Source organism: Amblyomma mixtum, chromosome 8, assembly GCF_055824585.1.
Source record: "Amblyomma mixtum isolate Tamu chromosome 8, ASM5582458v1, whole genome shotgun sequence".
In the NCBI taxonomy this organism is placed as follows: Eukaryota; Metazoa; Arthropoda; class Arachnida; order Ixodida; family Ixodidae; genus Amblyomma; species Amblyomma mixtum.
In genome coordinates this window covers 49,376,570-49,389,995 of record NC_143019.1, presented here as the reverse complement: position 1 = coordinate 49,389,995, position 13,426 = coordinate 49,376,570, and the positions used below count along the sequence as shown (strand labels likewise).

Below are 13,426 nucleotides of genomic sequence, written 5' to 3'. Positions count from 1 at the left end.
CATGTGATGTTGATCACATGTCGGATCACTTGATCACTTGGCGGTTGTGTCAGAAAAAAAAATGCCATTTACATGAGGATAACTACACTGCAATGATGTAACCAGGGAATAAGTTGGCCTTCAGACTATTTACCAACTCCCCCTCACTAAGCACGCGGCCAATGCCTTCACTCGTTTTACACATATGCCGCTCAATGAAGTTTTTGCCATATGTGTTCAGCACCACCAGTCATAGAGTTTCTTACAATTGCCTAGAGGGAAAGCTGGCGGCGCTGCACTTCAGCCACCATGGACGCCCAAAGCATCATGGGGCAGTGAGCTACTTGTTGCGGCACAGTCGTAATTTTTCGGAAACATGGAGTGGCACTACTAAGACGTTCCATTCCGAAAACGCTGTTCGTGTGTGCACAGACGACTTTCGCGCGAATGCAGTGTGCAAAACCCATAGTAGTGAAAACGCTTAGACACATGACGCCAATAAAAGGTTTCACTTTTCCGAAATGCCATTAAAAACTCTTTTATAGTGTTTAAACAACAACATTTTTTTTGAAAACATATTTAGTACTTTTAAAAGTGCGCCTGTTAATTACGAAATATTAGTTTTTATAGTGTTCAACACTCGGCCAATAGGAGAGCGAGTCATCTCTTATTTTGGGCAAACTTTGCACTTAAATGCTTTTCTGCTCGTTTGTTGCAATCATTAGACAAGATATTGAATATTAGGACTTTTGTAGTCATCAAACAGCTTAATTTTTCTATTATTTTTTGGCCAAAAGTTGCAGTTCCGCAACAAGTAGCTCACTGCCCCAAGATGCTTTGAGCGCCCATGGTGGCTGAAGTGGTCTCGAGGGGTCGCCATGCAAACTCCCATAGACGGGCTGCAAGCTTTCCCTCTAGGTAATAGTAAGAAACTCTATGCCACCAGTAAAGCAGCGTAGCTCGATCGGGATCGGCAGGGTGCACGCAGGGGTTGGAGAGACTGACCGTCCGGTGCGGCAGCTTGTTTCGGCGCAGGATGCGGTGCAGTTCGTTGAGCGCGTCCACCCACTTGACCTTCTCACTCTCCTTGTCCACCATCATCAGGGTCTGGCTCTGCAGTCCCGGCGGGTCCATCATGGACGTCGACACCTGCAACCCCCCAGCCACACTCCGCTACAACAAACAGGCACGCACGCTGCAACCAGAACAACTGTCTGCCATGTACACGTCACGGTGGAGCAATTGTGGTGACAAGTTTTATTGGTATTTAGTATTGGTATTGTTTGGCCAGTACAGAGACTGCAAACAAGGGAGAGCAAGCTAAAGGCGCCTAGTAGCGCCTGACAGAGGCCTGCCCTCCCCATGTAAAAAAAAAAAATAGACAAAGTGGCACTTGGCAATGGTACAAAATTTCCATAAGTAACAGAAACTAGAAAAGCAGCGGATATATTGACAACGAAACAGAGATCAGTCATGCATAGAGCTAAGCACAACAAAACTAAGAGCAAAACATAACAAAGACAAAAACTGATTAGGTAAAAACACACCACAACTAGCTATAACAAAAATATTCATGAACAGTTTTCCTAAATCTGACCTCGGACATATTTTGCAGTGACAATTCTGTTAAGTATGGATAGGTGTTTAATGTATGAGGAATTATGTGAGTTAGTTTTTGGAACCCATAGTTGGTACGGGATTTTGATGCATGGTATTGAGGGTGCCTAAGATTGTATGCTGTTTGGGCAATTAAATATGTGCTCTCAAAAGTCTGCCAGTTTCCTTTCATAAGGTTTCTGATATAAACAGCAAGCTTCTTGTGGTAAGCGGCCGTGATGGTTAGCAGTCTATGGTTGAGGAAGGAAGGACCTGTGCTCTCACTGTAATGTAAATTATCAATTGCTCGTACAGGTCTTTTTTGTAAAGTCAGTACTTTCACAAGATTGGTTGAGGTAGTCGTTCCCAGTTGACATACATTTCCATTTCAGGGTTCACGCACAACCCGAAATAAGTAACTGCACAGCTCCCTTAGTCCACAAAACTAACATGCGAGGCGTAACTTGAATGGGTTGTCTTTTCAGCTTGTTTTAAAAACTACCTTTCCCTAAGCCCCCACACTGAACCGAATGTCTTCATTAACCTTCTGTATTTCATTTTTCCCTCATGTTGCAACAATCCTTAACACTGAAATACATGCGATAGGTTTACATTTACACAATATTAAATCCAAACTGTAGTAGTAACTGCCATTACATTTTTGCACCGTGGTTTGAATCACAGGTAAATCGCAGACGCCCAAGGTGCATGAGTGACGCTCACCCTAAATATGCAGGGAATGTCTTTCCGGTTGGCATGAATCACGTCCGACTCGAGGACAGATGTCACCGAGAACTCCTCGTCCCTGCAGGCAGAGAAAGTTCAACGGTGAAAAAGTTCAACAGTCCGCAAAATATAAATCAAGCATGGCTCCATCACCCGAGTGTGCAGCTGAACTTGCATGATGTCATCGGTAAGCATTCCTTTGTTACAAAAATTCATGTAAACAGACCCTTCAGCTACAGGTGCACATCAAACACTCTTTCACTGTGAAATCACAATGCTCAGTAGAAGAAAACACTGAGTTTATTATTAACACACTTATGAACACACTTATAAATGCATGAGAACGCACACGCAGAAGCTGCAGCCATGTGCAGTTCCTTGAGTATTATAACTCGAAGCGACTCTCAAAATATGTTAAAATTACACGAACTTCGAACCAAGGAGCACTTTTATATACACCTGATGTTGACAGAACGAAGGCATCAGTTTGAATTAAGCGAGTTCAAATTAAGAAGAGTCCACTGCAACACTAGGTGGTGCAGCCGTCGCCACCACTTATTTGCGCTAAAGGGAGGAGAGCGAAAAGTACAGAAATTTTTATTTTTGTTTTAAATAAAAGCACAAGGTAGAAAGGGGTAGTAAGCCATGCCTCATGTCCAGCACTTGGGACGCAGCCACTGCGGGCTGCACGTTCTTGTCCTGAAGAAGGTCGTACAGGAAGAGCTTGAAGTCACAGACGGCGACGAACTGACGCTGCCAGCCCTTTTTCACCCCACCCAGCTTGGGCACCTGCACAGTCACGGATGAAGCTGATGAAGCTGGTGGAAGGTGCTTCAGAACATTCTTTTAAGGGAGGACACACTGGTCTTAGACCTATTTTCCTTATTTTTGGTCCTATCCTAATGAAACTGTACCACCTAGCTTAGTTTTTTATACTGATTTCAACAATGAAATTACCTTTGTCATAAATTAGTCGGTTCCCAAGATAATTATTTTAATTAGACATTCATTAGTACCTCAATGCAAAAAAAAACTGTTCAATAAAAAATCATTTTTAATCCATGGCTACATAGTATGGTGAGTGAAGAGTGCAATATTCAAGACCACTTTACCATTTTACCCTCATTACTAATTTTAAAGCACTTGGAATATCAATGTTCAAGGTCAATATTCAAGGTGTGAATATAATGCATCGATAAACTTTGCAAAATTATAAATTTTTGAAGTGCGATTGAACAAATCTGCTTCGATTATTGCACATTTTGCCTTCAGCTTCCCTTAGCAAACAATATGACATCTCTGTCTGTCCTAGATGTTGAGATATTGACATACTAAGACAGCCAGGTGTCCAAAATTTTCATGCCATTAAATTGTCTGCTCCTGCATAAATTCAGCCCACACGGTGATCTGAATTTAATATTATGGTCAAAATGTTGATTTCTTGAAGGAAAAAATTGGTACAGTTGGAAAATACTCGCTGTAGATTCCACAAATGTCAATATTGGAAAATCGATTTTTTTGTCATCTTTTGGTCACAAAACCAGTGTCCCCCCTTAACCTTCCTTTGCCACCACAAAAAATGACAAACTTGTTTGTGCAAGGAATCAGGGAAGAGCGATGCTCGCAAGGACTCATGCAATGTGTGAGAATTTCACTCAATGGCTGACAGAATTTGTAGTGTGAATAAAAAGCTTCATGGAAGCTGTTGAGCTCCACAAGAAATGGTATGAGCTGCACTGGGCGCTACTACAGACAATCTGAAAATTACGAGCATTTCTTCGCGATGCTCACAGAGCAAATTTTCAGATACCACAACACAACATTTTTCCCAATTTTTCTAGTCTGACACTTTATTATATTTGCAGGGTACATACTAGTTCATGCCCTAGAACCTCAGAAATACTGAGTCTAAATTACGAGAATTTTCCAAGAAATGTCAGCCCACATATAACTGGTGGCTTGAAAACTGCCTGGTCTTGAAAAGAAAATTTTATTAATGGAGTCACACAGTTATGAAATTTCCAGGCCACATGTAGTTTTGTGCGCTGATTCTGGATATGTCATTTAATTTCATGTAAAACAATTCCTTGAGCACTTGTGCAATTTTTATGCAAGTGTTTTGGGAAAAGTTTTTCAGAAAATTTGCTGCAGGAAACTTGCTGAAATGCATGCCATTGGGTTCTCTTGACACCAAGGAATGCAATAAGGGTAAAATTATCATCCTGGCTATCATAGAACTTGAGTTATAGAGTTTTGAAGTTGTCGCTTCAGAAATGAGACGAAAAGTGTGTATTCCTGTTTGTGAAGTGGCAGCTTCAGCACCCTATAACTCAAGTTCTATGATAGCCAGGATGATAATTTTACCCTTATTGCATTCCTTGGTGTCAAGAGAGCCCAATGGCATGCATTTCAGTGAGTTTCCTACAGCAAATTTTCTTATATGCTCTCTCCAAAAGACTTGCATAAAAATTCCACAAGTGCTCAAGGAATTGTTTTACATGAAATTAAATGACATATCTAAAATCAGCACACAAAAATACATGTGGCCTGAAAATTTCATTACTATATCTAGATTAATAAAATTTTCTTTTCAAGACCAGGGTCCCCCTTTAGTAACACAAGAATGCATAAGAAGAGATGACATTTTGTAAGTACCTTCCAATATGATGAAACGCCAACACTCACCTTCACATAACCCTCATAAGCCGTGCCTACACCTCTCGTGGGATCAATCCCCACCGGCCTCTTAGCTGAAAAGTAAGTCACACGTGTTAGGTGCATGTTTTAATGTACCAGGTGTTTCAGTGAACACTTTCAATAATTCTTAATAATGGGAAGTTCTGAGGAGAAAAAAACTATTTTCAGGAACAAACTGTCAGCCACGGCGGACGTAAGTTACAATAATAACATGCTAATTAGGTAGCCAGTTAACTAACATTTATATTAACTAATTACACAGCCTAGTGGTTAGCGCCAATGGTGAGCTTGAAGCTGCGGACATGACGGTGCTATATCAGTTTATTTATTGATTGCACAACACATCAAAACTGAATAACAGATACAAATGCTACTTCATTTCTACTGCAATATTTTTATACAGAAAGCATTTGTTAGATTGGGGCTATAAAAATAATGCAGAAAAATATTTCAATCAATCAATCAATCAATCAATCAATCAATCAATCAATCAATCAATCATTTTATTATTGTCCAAAAAATGACGAGGGTTCGCAGTTCCCTGCATGGCGAGAAAAAAAAAACGCTAATGGCTTTAAAGATTACACACTGTTGCTCATATATTCAGATGAAGGTACTGCTGATGCCCAAACTCTCCAATTACAAAAACGCTCGATACATTAATCACCAGAAACTTGCTGTAGTTGCATTTCAAATGAATCCAGTGCAGACTAAATGGCAGCAGACCAGTAACACATGCACATTTTTGGGTACACACACATGAACATCGATTCCTAGGCTCAACGTTTTGTTCCTTACTTTGATCCATGGGCACAGGACAAACTGCAGGCACCTTGTCTTGACAGGTGACATGACAGGCAAAGCCACACACTGCAGAAATGTTGTGGAGATGAAACAAAGCACTGCTTGCTACTAATTCCTTTACTTGGTCACCAGACAGCACCAATCCCAAAATTGAGTGCAACCATTATCCCGTTCCTGCACTTGTCTCCAAGTGACGGTGTTCTCAAACCATTCACTACCAGGCAGTTTTTGACGCACATTGTTTTAATCACACGAGACCCGCGATAATTTTTTTCTCACAGGCACCGATTCCCTGCATCACTTTGAAGAAATATCAATTCTTTGTCTTTTACACAAACTATACTTTAACTTCCCTGCACCACGCCTAACTTTGTTATCTGCTCCCTTACGCTCATCTCGCCGATTATTCAACTCCCTCAGCATTCAGCGGTTGCACGGTTCATCCAACGCTTTCAACAAATCTTTCCTTCCCATCGCCAGAGAAGAATGGAACAATCTTCCTGAAACCGTTGTCATCGAAACTAATCCCGCCAGATTTAGGCAGCTAATAACAGACCACTTGAACCAACTATAGCTACTTCCCTCGCGATGCTCTGCCTGCAATTTGAACTGCTTGTGCCATTGCGACCCCCCCCCCTCCCCCAACAAGTGTTTTCCCACTTATTTAATTTCCGCACATTTTAATGTTTAATTTTATATACTACTGCTTTGCCTTATATATTCTGTACTATTTGAATTACCTGACGCTAATTGCACATCAAACTTGTTATTCTTGTTATTTTTTGTTATGCTTTTTTATGTTTACATGCCTTTGTATGACCGTTTCACACCACTGTCTTTCCCCCCCCTTATGTAATGTCCCAGACGGGATATTTAAGGGTTCAATAAATGATGATGATGATGATGAAATTCAGTGGTGTGAAGATCTGTGGGATCCTAGAGCGTGTCTCAAGTTTCTGCCTGTTTAGAATTTACGAAGCCTTGAAAATGAATCAATACGTTCCAGCCTACAAAGTTGCGCACCATTAGGCAACAGCGCGAAAGACATGGATGAAAGGTAAGCATGCAGAGGATGAGCATTGACTCACAGCTGCCGTTCGTTCACAGGAAACATGTACAGTTCCCTGTTAAACAAGTAGTTTCCTGTTCCTGTGCATGTTTCCAGTGAATAGACTTCAGCTGTGAGTCAGTACTCTCCCCGTTTATCTCTCCCTTTCATCCACGCCTTTCACATCGTTGCCTAACAATGGTTTGGTTGTTTTATGGGGTTTAACGTCCCAAAGTGGCTAAGGCTATGAGAGACGCCGTAGTGGAGGGCTCCGGAAATTTCGACCACCTGAGGTTCTTTAACATGCACTGACATCGCACAGTACACGGGCCTCTAGAATTTCTCCTCCAAAGAAATTCAGCCACCGCGGCCGGGATCGAACCCGCATCTTTCGGGTCAGCAGCCGAGCACCATAACCACTGAGCCACCGCAGCGGCTCGTTGCCTAACAATGTATCACCGACTCGTCGTCTAGTTATGGTGTTGAAAGTCTACAAACGGCAAGATAATTTGTTCAAAATCTTGGCGCAGGCAAACCTTCCAGTACTCGCCACATATTTCTGTGCTTAAGCTGAAATTGACTTCGACCAAAAAACTAATAGTAGGACAATTCCAACAAGTGAATGCTCTCAAATGGGGCATCTGTTGCTGCAATTTAACATTTAAATTTCAAATTTGCTAGCTCATTAAATTGAGCTGGAAGGTTTCCTTCTAAATTCTGCTTGTGCAGTTCGACTCAGTTCAAATTATATGTATAAGAAGTAGCAAAAGTGTGCTTTCAAACTGTATAGTGGTCAACCATCATCATGTGCCAACATTTCCAATGTAACATTTTCCAAACCAACGTTTTCAATGCAAACTTTACACAGAAAGTGCAACAAAGAAAGCACAGCAAAAGCACTGCACACAAGCAGAGTAATTATAGCGCTACAAAGTACTTTTGGAACTGTTTTGTCATCGGTCACTGCATTCTGATAAAAAAAATACGCAGCGAAGGAAACCGAAACGCATCGTTCGGTGTCTGCTCACCTTCGCAGACCGCCCCTTGGCGAATGAGTCCCACCATGAGGGAGGTGCAGTGATTGCATTTAAGAGGGGCTACGAAGGTCCGCACTAGAAACTGGTGGGCCTTGGGCTGGTGAAGACACAAAAAAAAAGAAAAGAAAAGCCATTTGGTCACAATGCTGTCAGCTTGCATTCGCAGAAAGACGTTCCATTACCAGGAGAAAAAAAAAAAGGGCACAATAAGAAACGCAATGCAAGGAAGAAAATAGTAAGCTTGCGCAACATTCAGCTCATCACAAAAGCAACAACTTCTACTAATTAAACTAGAGAAGTCACTGAGGAGGTCTGTATTAAATTACGGATAAATTAAGAGCAGTAAGTTGAAACTGTCTCAGCAAAGTGTAGCACAAAGCACTTTTTTCAATAAAGCAGAGATGAAATACACGAGTAAGTAACTCTTAAGCTTTCAAGGTTACGGTGGCAATAAAAAATGGTTTGTGCGCTTGAAAAGATAGCAAAGATACTTTTTAATCACAAGTGCGCAGTGCTGGGTACGACTGTGCAAGGCTATGGTAAAGACGGAAGTGCCAGTATTATGTACGCTCCTGAACTCTAAAAGATGTCAAAGCATTCAAAAAAATGCATCCATTAACTAGTACTAGCTTTCATTAGAATACAATGGAAATGCAGATGACAGAGTAATATATTGTGCAAGAACACATGCATTAGTGATAATGTCTTCCCCAGAGGTAAATACAGTTCTCGACAAAAACAGCCATGACAGATATGAGTACCGTATTTACTCGCGTATAACCCGCCCTTGCATATAACCCGCACCCCTAACTTTGAACCCCATGAAATAAAAAAAAATATCCTCGCGTATAACCCGCACACTTACCTGAAAAAATGAGGACTAGGAAGTTACAACTGAGCAAACAGTCACCATTTTAGTTTTCAAAACAAATATATTTGAAAACGACTGCCGCAACGTTGTCAGTGCTGTCGTTCAATTGTCAATCGTCGCCACTCTCACTGCTGCCGTCTGAGGCTTCATCGCCGCTCTCAAAGACGTAATCATCTTCGGTACCATCTAGGCTGTTGCTTATGGCACACTTCTTGAAACTCTTGCGTACCATGTCGGCCGGGATCATCCCCCATGCATCTACGATCCACTGGCACAGCAGTGCAATATCTGGCCTTCGCACGCGTCCCGTCGGCGTAAGGGCGTAAAGGCCATCGGCCATCCACTGGGCATATAGCCGCTTCACGTGAGCCTTGAAAGGCTTATTGATGCACACGTCGAGTGGTTGGAGCATGGAAGTCATGCCGCCAGGTATTACGACAAGGTCTGTGCCGTTGTCAGCGAGGCGAGCTTTCACCGCGTCAGTGCAGTGGCCTCGGAACGAATCCAGCACCAGCATCGAACGGCGTGCCAACAAGGCACCTGGTCTTTTTTCCCAGATTGCTTGAATCCAGTCAATGACGAGGTCACTGTTCATCCACGAGTTATCTTCCACTCGCACAACAATTCCTGGGGGAAGTGGTGTACTCGGTAGAGTCTTGCGCTTGAATATTACATACGGGCGCAGTTTGGTGCCGTCGGCCAAAGCACACAACATCACTGTGCAGCGCAGCTTGGTGTTGCCGCCAGTCAGCACACTAACAGATTTTGCGCCCTTTTTTTCCAGGGTCGTGTCCATAGGCATCTCGAAATATACTGGCGTTTGGTCAGCATTTCCCAGCTGAGATAGCAAGTAGTTGCGCTCTTTCCTCAGTCCGATGACGTAACGTTGAAAGTTGAGCAGCTTCTCCTCGTAAGCGTCGGGAAGCCGCTGGCACATGGTAGTTCGCCGCCGCATCGAAAATCCATGCCTGACCATAAAGCGCTGCAGCCATCCGCGGCTCGCATGAAACTCGCGTGGAATGTGCATTTCCCGGGCCAGCTTCAGGGCTTGCATCTGCGCCATCTCTGTAGACACAGCGTGGCCACGACTCCTCTGCTCCTCGATGAATTTTGCAAGCTGCGTCTCGAGGTGAGGGTACGCGCCAGTCTTCGGGCCGCGAAACGCTCGCCTGTCCTTGTTCGCAGCTTCGAGAGAGTCTTTTTTCTTCCGCCAGTCGCGAATGCAAGATTCGTCGACATCGTTCTTTCTCGCAGCAGCTCTGTTGCCGATTTGTTCAGCAGCGGCGACGATCCTGAGTTTCTCCTTCGCCGTGAATGATTGCCGCCGAGACACACTCATGATGCCTAGACAAGGCTGGCGAACTGTGCAAACTGGGCGTACAAGAAACGGCACCTTACTCAAGGCCCATCAACGTCTGAACAAAGCGTATGCAAAGCATGCGTAACGCGTGGCTGGCGTGGGACTAAACAGACTATGGATGTGGATCTGGCTGTGACCTGCGTTGGCCTCTTGTTGGCTGGATGGATGGATCATAGTGGCTTAGCCCTTTGTAACGGTGGTGGCTTGCGCCCCCTAGCCTAGGATTCCCCCCTTTTTTTTCCCCCGTAATTTTGTTCGTATTGTGAACTGTAATTTGTCCCTCTTTTATAGACTCACTCGTCCCTAGCCCCTTTTGCACCAATCTTCCAACCTACTCTTTGTCACCACTACCCTTCTCTCATCCACACGTCCGTCCTCCCCTGCAAATCCCAGGGCACCCTCTATATCTATCGCCGCGTCTTCGGCAATGTCCGGACGAAGTGTTCTGCACCGCAAAACGATATGCTCCATGGTCTCCGCTTCCACGTGGTCTTCTTTCAGTCCATACTGGCCTTCGGTGGTCAAAAGGTTGGTGCAATATTAATATGCACTGCAACACACGTTGATGTCGATGGGGATGCGGACTCTGCACGGCAGGCCGCGCGTTGCCGTGAAGCCGACCCGCCGAGCCCCCCTTCTCCGGAATATTCGCGTATTACCCGCACCCCCACTTTTTAAACACATTTTTTCAATTTTTGGTGCGGGTTATATGCGAGTAAATACGGTAACTGCTTCTAAGTTAACGTAATTTGCATCAAACTCCTCAAACTCCAATGATTACTGCAGACATCAAGCAAATGGAACGCATGTGAAGTGAAATACAACATGGTGAACAAAAGTGCTCAGAGCAAGTATAGGCTGCAATACCATTTAAGTAAAAACTCAACAAAGTCAAACAAATGTAAGTTCTTACACACAAAGCTCAAAGTCACGCAAAACATGTGTTGCAGAGTAAAGTTACGAATACCGACAAGCTAAAATGAATAATAAGAAACTAATATACACTCATAGCAAGTCAGTACTAGTTCTATAAAACCACTAACAAGACATCATGAGAGGAGCAGGAAATAGAATCAGTGAATAAGTAAAGCAAACTAACTTTCTACAGATAAAAAATTTGTGCAAGAGGTGAAATAAGGTAACTGCATGTAACGTAACACAATTTACCTTTGGTGTGAGAACAGTTATCTGAGAGCGAATGTCGCTGATGGGTGACGAAATTTTTATTCCCCTGTGCTCCTGCAAGAAAAGCAAATGTATTCATTAGGAGGAGGCCAGGGATTCATGGAGAACACTGTGCACAAAGGCAAAGAAAAGGCCCTTTTGGGGTTAAAGGAGTACGGTTAACTTGAGAGCACTAAATGAGGAAAGCAGAGAATCTGCCTGAACAACTTTAGAGGGTCCACAAATGACTGCACTGGGGAGGAAGCCATTTTCCCAGAAGGCTTGGTATAACGGCCGAAGGAACATTATTTCTGGTGTGGGCTTTTCCATCAGAATTTGCATCCAGGACTTCTGCAACTCTGACTAAGCACCTAGACTGAACCTGGTCTTATGTCTAAACTCACCAGAAGCCTAGCAGACAACAGTGTGAGACCACATCAACTGACGATTCCAAGCATTGTAAAAACAACAGGCTCGACCATGTGAATGCTGTCTCCTATTCTTCCCGCCCATCTCTCTCTTCAGAGAACCCTTTTTTCTTTGCCTTGTATTTGCAATCAATGTTAGTAGAACACAATACTGTTCTTCAAAATGAATGCGAACTTTTGCAGAGCCTGCCAGAAAGATCACTTGCAGGCTAGCTTACAGCAGAGGCTGTCCCAGTAAATAACAGCATATCACCCACCACCCGAACGTGAAACTGCTAGGAAACTTAAGTTCCAGAACTAAACATTTTGAAAGTCGCACGTTTTTGCCTGGAAACTTGACAAAAACCGAGAAAGGCAGGATGGGCATGAAATGCAAAAAATACTCAGTCAATTACAAGAAGCATACACAAAGCCTTGCTACACTAAATACTTTAGCACAGAGACACTCAGAAGGTTAAAGCTGATGATAGCACCTCCAAGAGTATAATAGCGAACTGAAAGGAGAAATGAGGCCATTCGCTCAAAGAAAACTGCCTGCTCTACAGGACTCCCTGGCCCCATCAGCGCTCGGATGTCTTGCTCACCTCAGCACTGGTGGTCTTGCTAATGACCGTGGCCACCGGTAGAGGGGGCGAGTGGCCCCCCTCCAGCTCGGTCTCGGTGTCGTTGGTGACCTGGTCGGCAGACTCGCCACTGTCGCTGTGGTTCAGCCTAGAAGTGTCCTTCAGGAATTGGTCCAGAAAAGACATCTGCGAAGAGGGCCGCTCCAGGACTGCAAAAGAAAGGGAGGGGCCGCGACGACAGTCGTTAGACAGGCCTCAGTTGGATCGAAGAATATCTACAACACTGTACCAACGAATTTAATTTAGTTTTTTTTTTTTTTTTTTGGCTGCCCACAAACAGCCTGCAGACTTTTCTAGTGGCCGAGTGAGGTAGGAAAAAAAAAAATTAAACCAGCCAACAACAACAGCTGTGGGTCATGTGATCACAACAAAAAATAGTAGGTGTGCAAATATTGGAAATCTCGAACAATATTCGAATACGTTTGTAATTCTTTTCAAGTTCGATTAGAGAAACTGATATACAATAACTTACACATATTCGACAGGGATCAAATACCACACTGACTTTCATAAATGCAATCGTGGCAAAACCACAATATCTGTCTGGGCAAATAATCCAGATGAGTTTAGAATGCCAGCAAAAAGGCATTCCTTTAGCTTTCTTCTCTATCGCTTATCACATGAATCGATCACATTCGGACACTGCTAAGCTAGGGCCACACGCGAAATTGCTCAACTGGGCTTTCCCACATATCACATGTGATAGTACAAGATAGCTGACCACCCACTTCGAACAATTACAACACAAAAGTGCGCGGCTTTTTGTTTGATCATTCCTTACCACTTGTGGATTTCACATGGGGCTCCCGTAAAAGGGTTAAAGGTGCAGTGAAGAGGAATCTGAACTCGTCTTTTTGCCGCGGGAAATCGATCTACACGTTCCGAGCATTCTTAGAAACTTTGACTTATTGCTCTGTGTGGCAGATTTCCCTAATGAAATCGAATTAACGTCTGGCTCTCGCCTTTATTTTTTGAATTCTCCACGTACGGTGGGCGGAGTCGACCAATGCGTGGAGTGTCTTTCACCCAGTCCCGTGGTGGCTTGCCGCTCTGCCATCGGCGGAGTAATACGTAGTACTCTGTAGTAGCAAAT

The 13,426-nt window shown here is 43.5% G+C and overlaps 1 protein-coding gene across 5 annotated transcripts in view; it reads right to left on the bottom strand.

Moving 5' to 3' along the window:
• Nucleotides 1–13,426, bottom strand: part of gek (serine/threonine-protein kinase gek) — a 139,574-nt gene that overhangs the window by 15,836 nt on the left and 110,312 nt on the right. For all 5 annotated transcript variants that reach the window (XM_089557255.1, XM_089557256.1, XM_089557257.1 and 2 more), the window contains 8 exons: nucleotides 12,295–12,482; nucleotides 11,286–11,357; nucleotides 7,879–7,984; nucleotides 5,797–5,868; nucleotides 4,987–5,051; nucleotides 2,951–3,090; nucleotides 2,299–2,380; nucleotides 985–1,128 (listed from right to left, as the gene is read on the bottom strand). In XM_089557255.1, coding sequence (XP_089413381.1) covers nucleotides 985–1,128; nucleotides 2,299–2,380; nucleotides 2,951–3,090; nucleotides 4,987–5,051; nucleotides 5,797–5,868; nucleotides 7,879–7,984; nucleotides 11,286–11,357; nucleotides 12,295–12,482 — 869 coding nt within the window. The remainder of the gene's footprint in view (nucleotides 1–984; nucleotides 1,129–2,298; nucleotides 2,381–2,950; nucleotides 3,091–4,986; nucleotides 5,052–5,796; nucleotides 5,869–7,878; nucleotides 7,985–11,285; nucleotides 11,358–12,294; nucleotides 12,483–13,426) is intronic.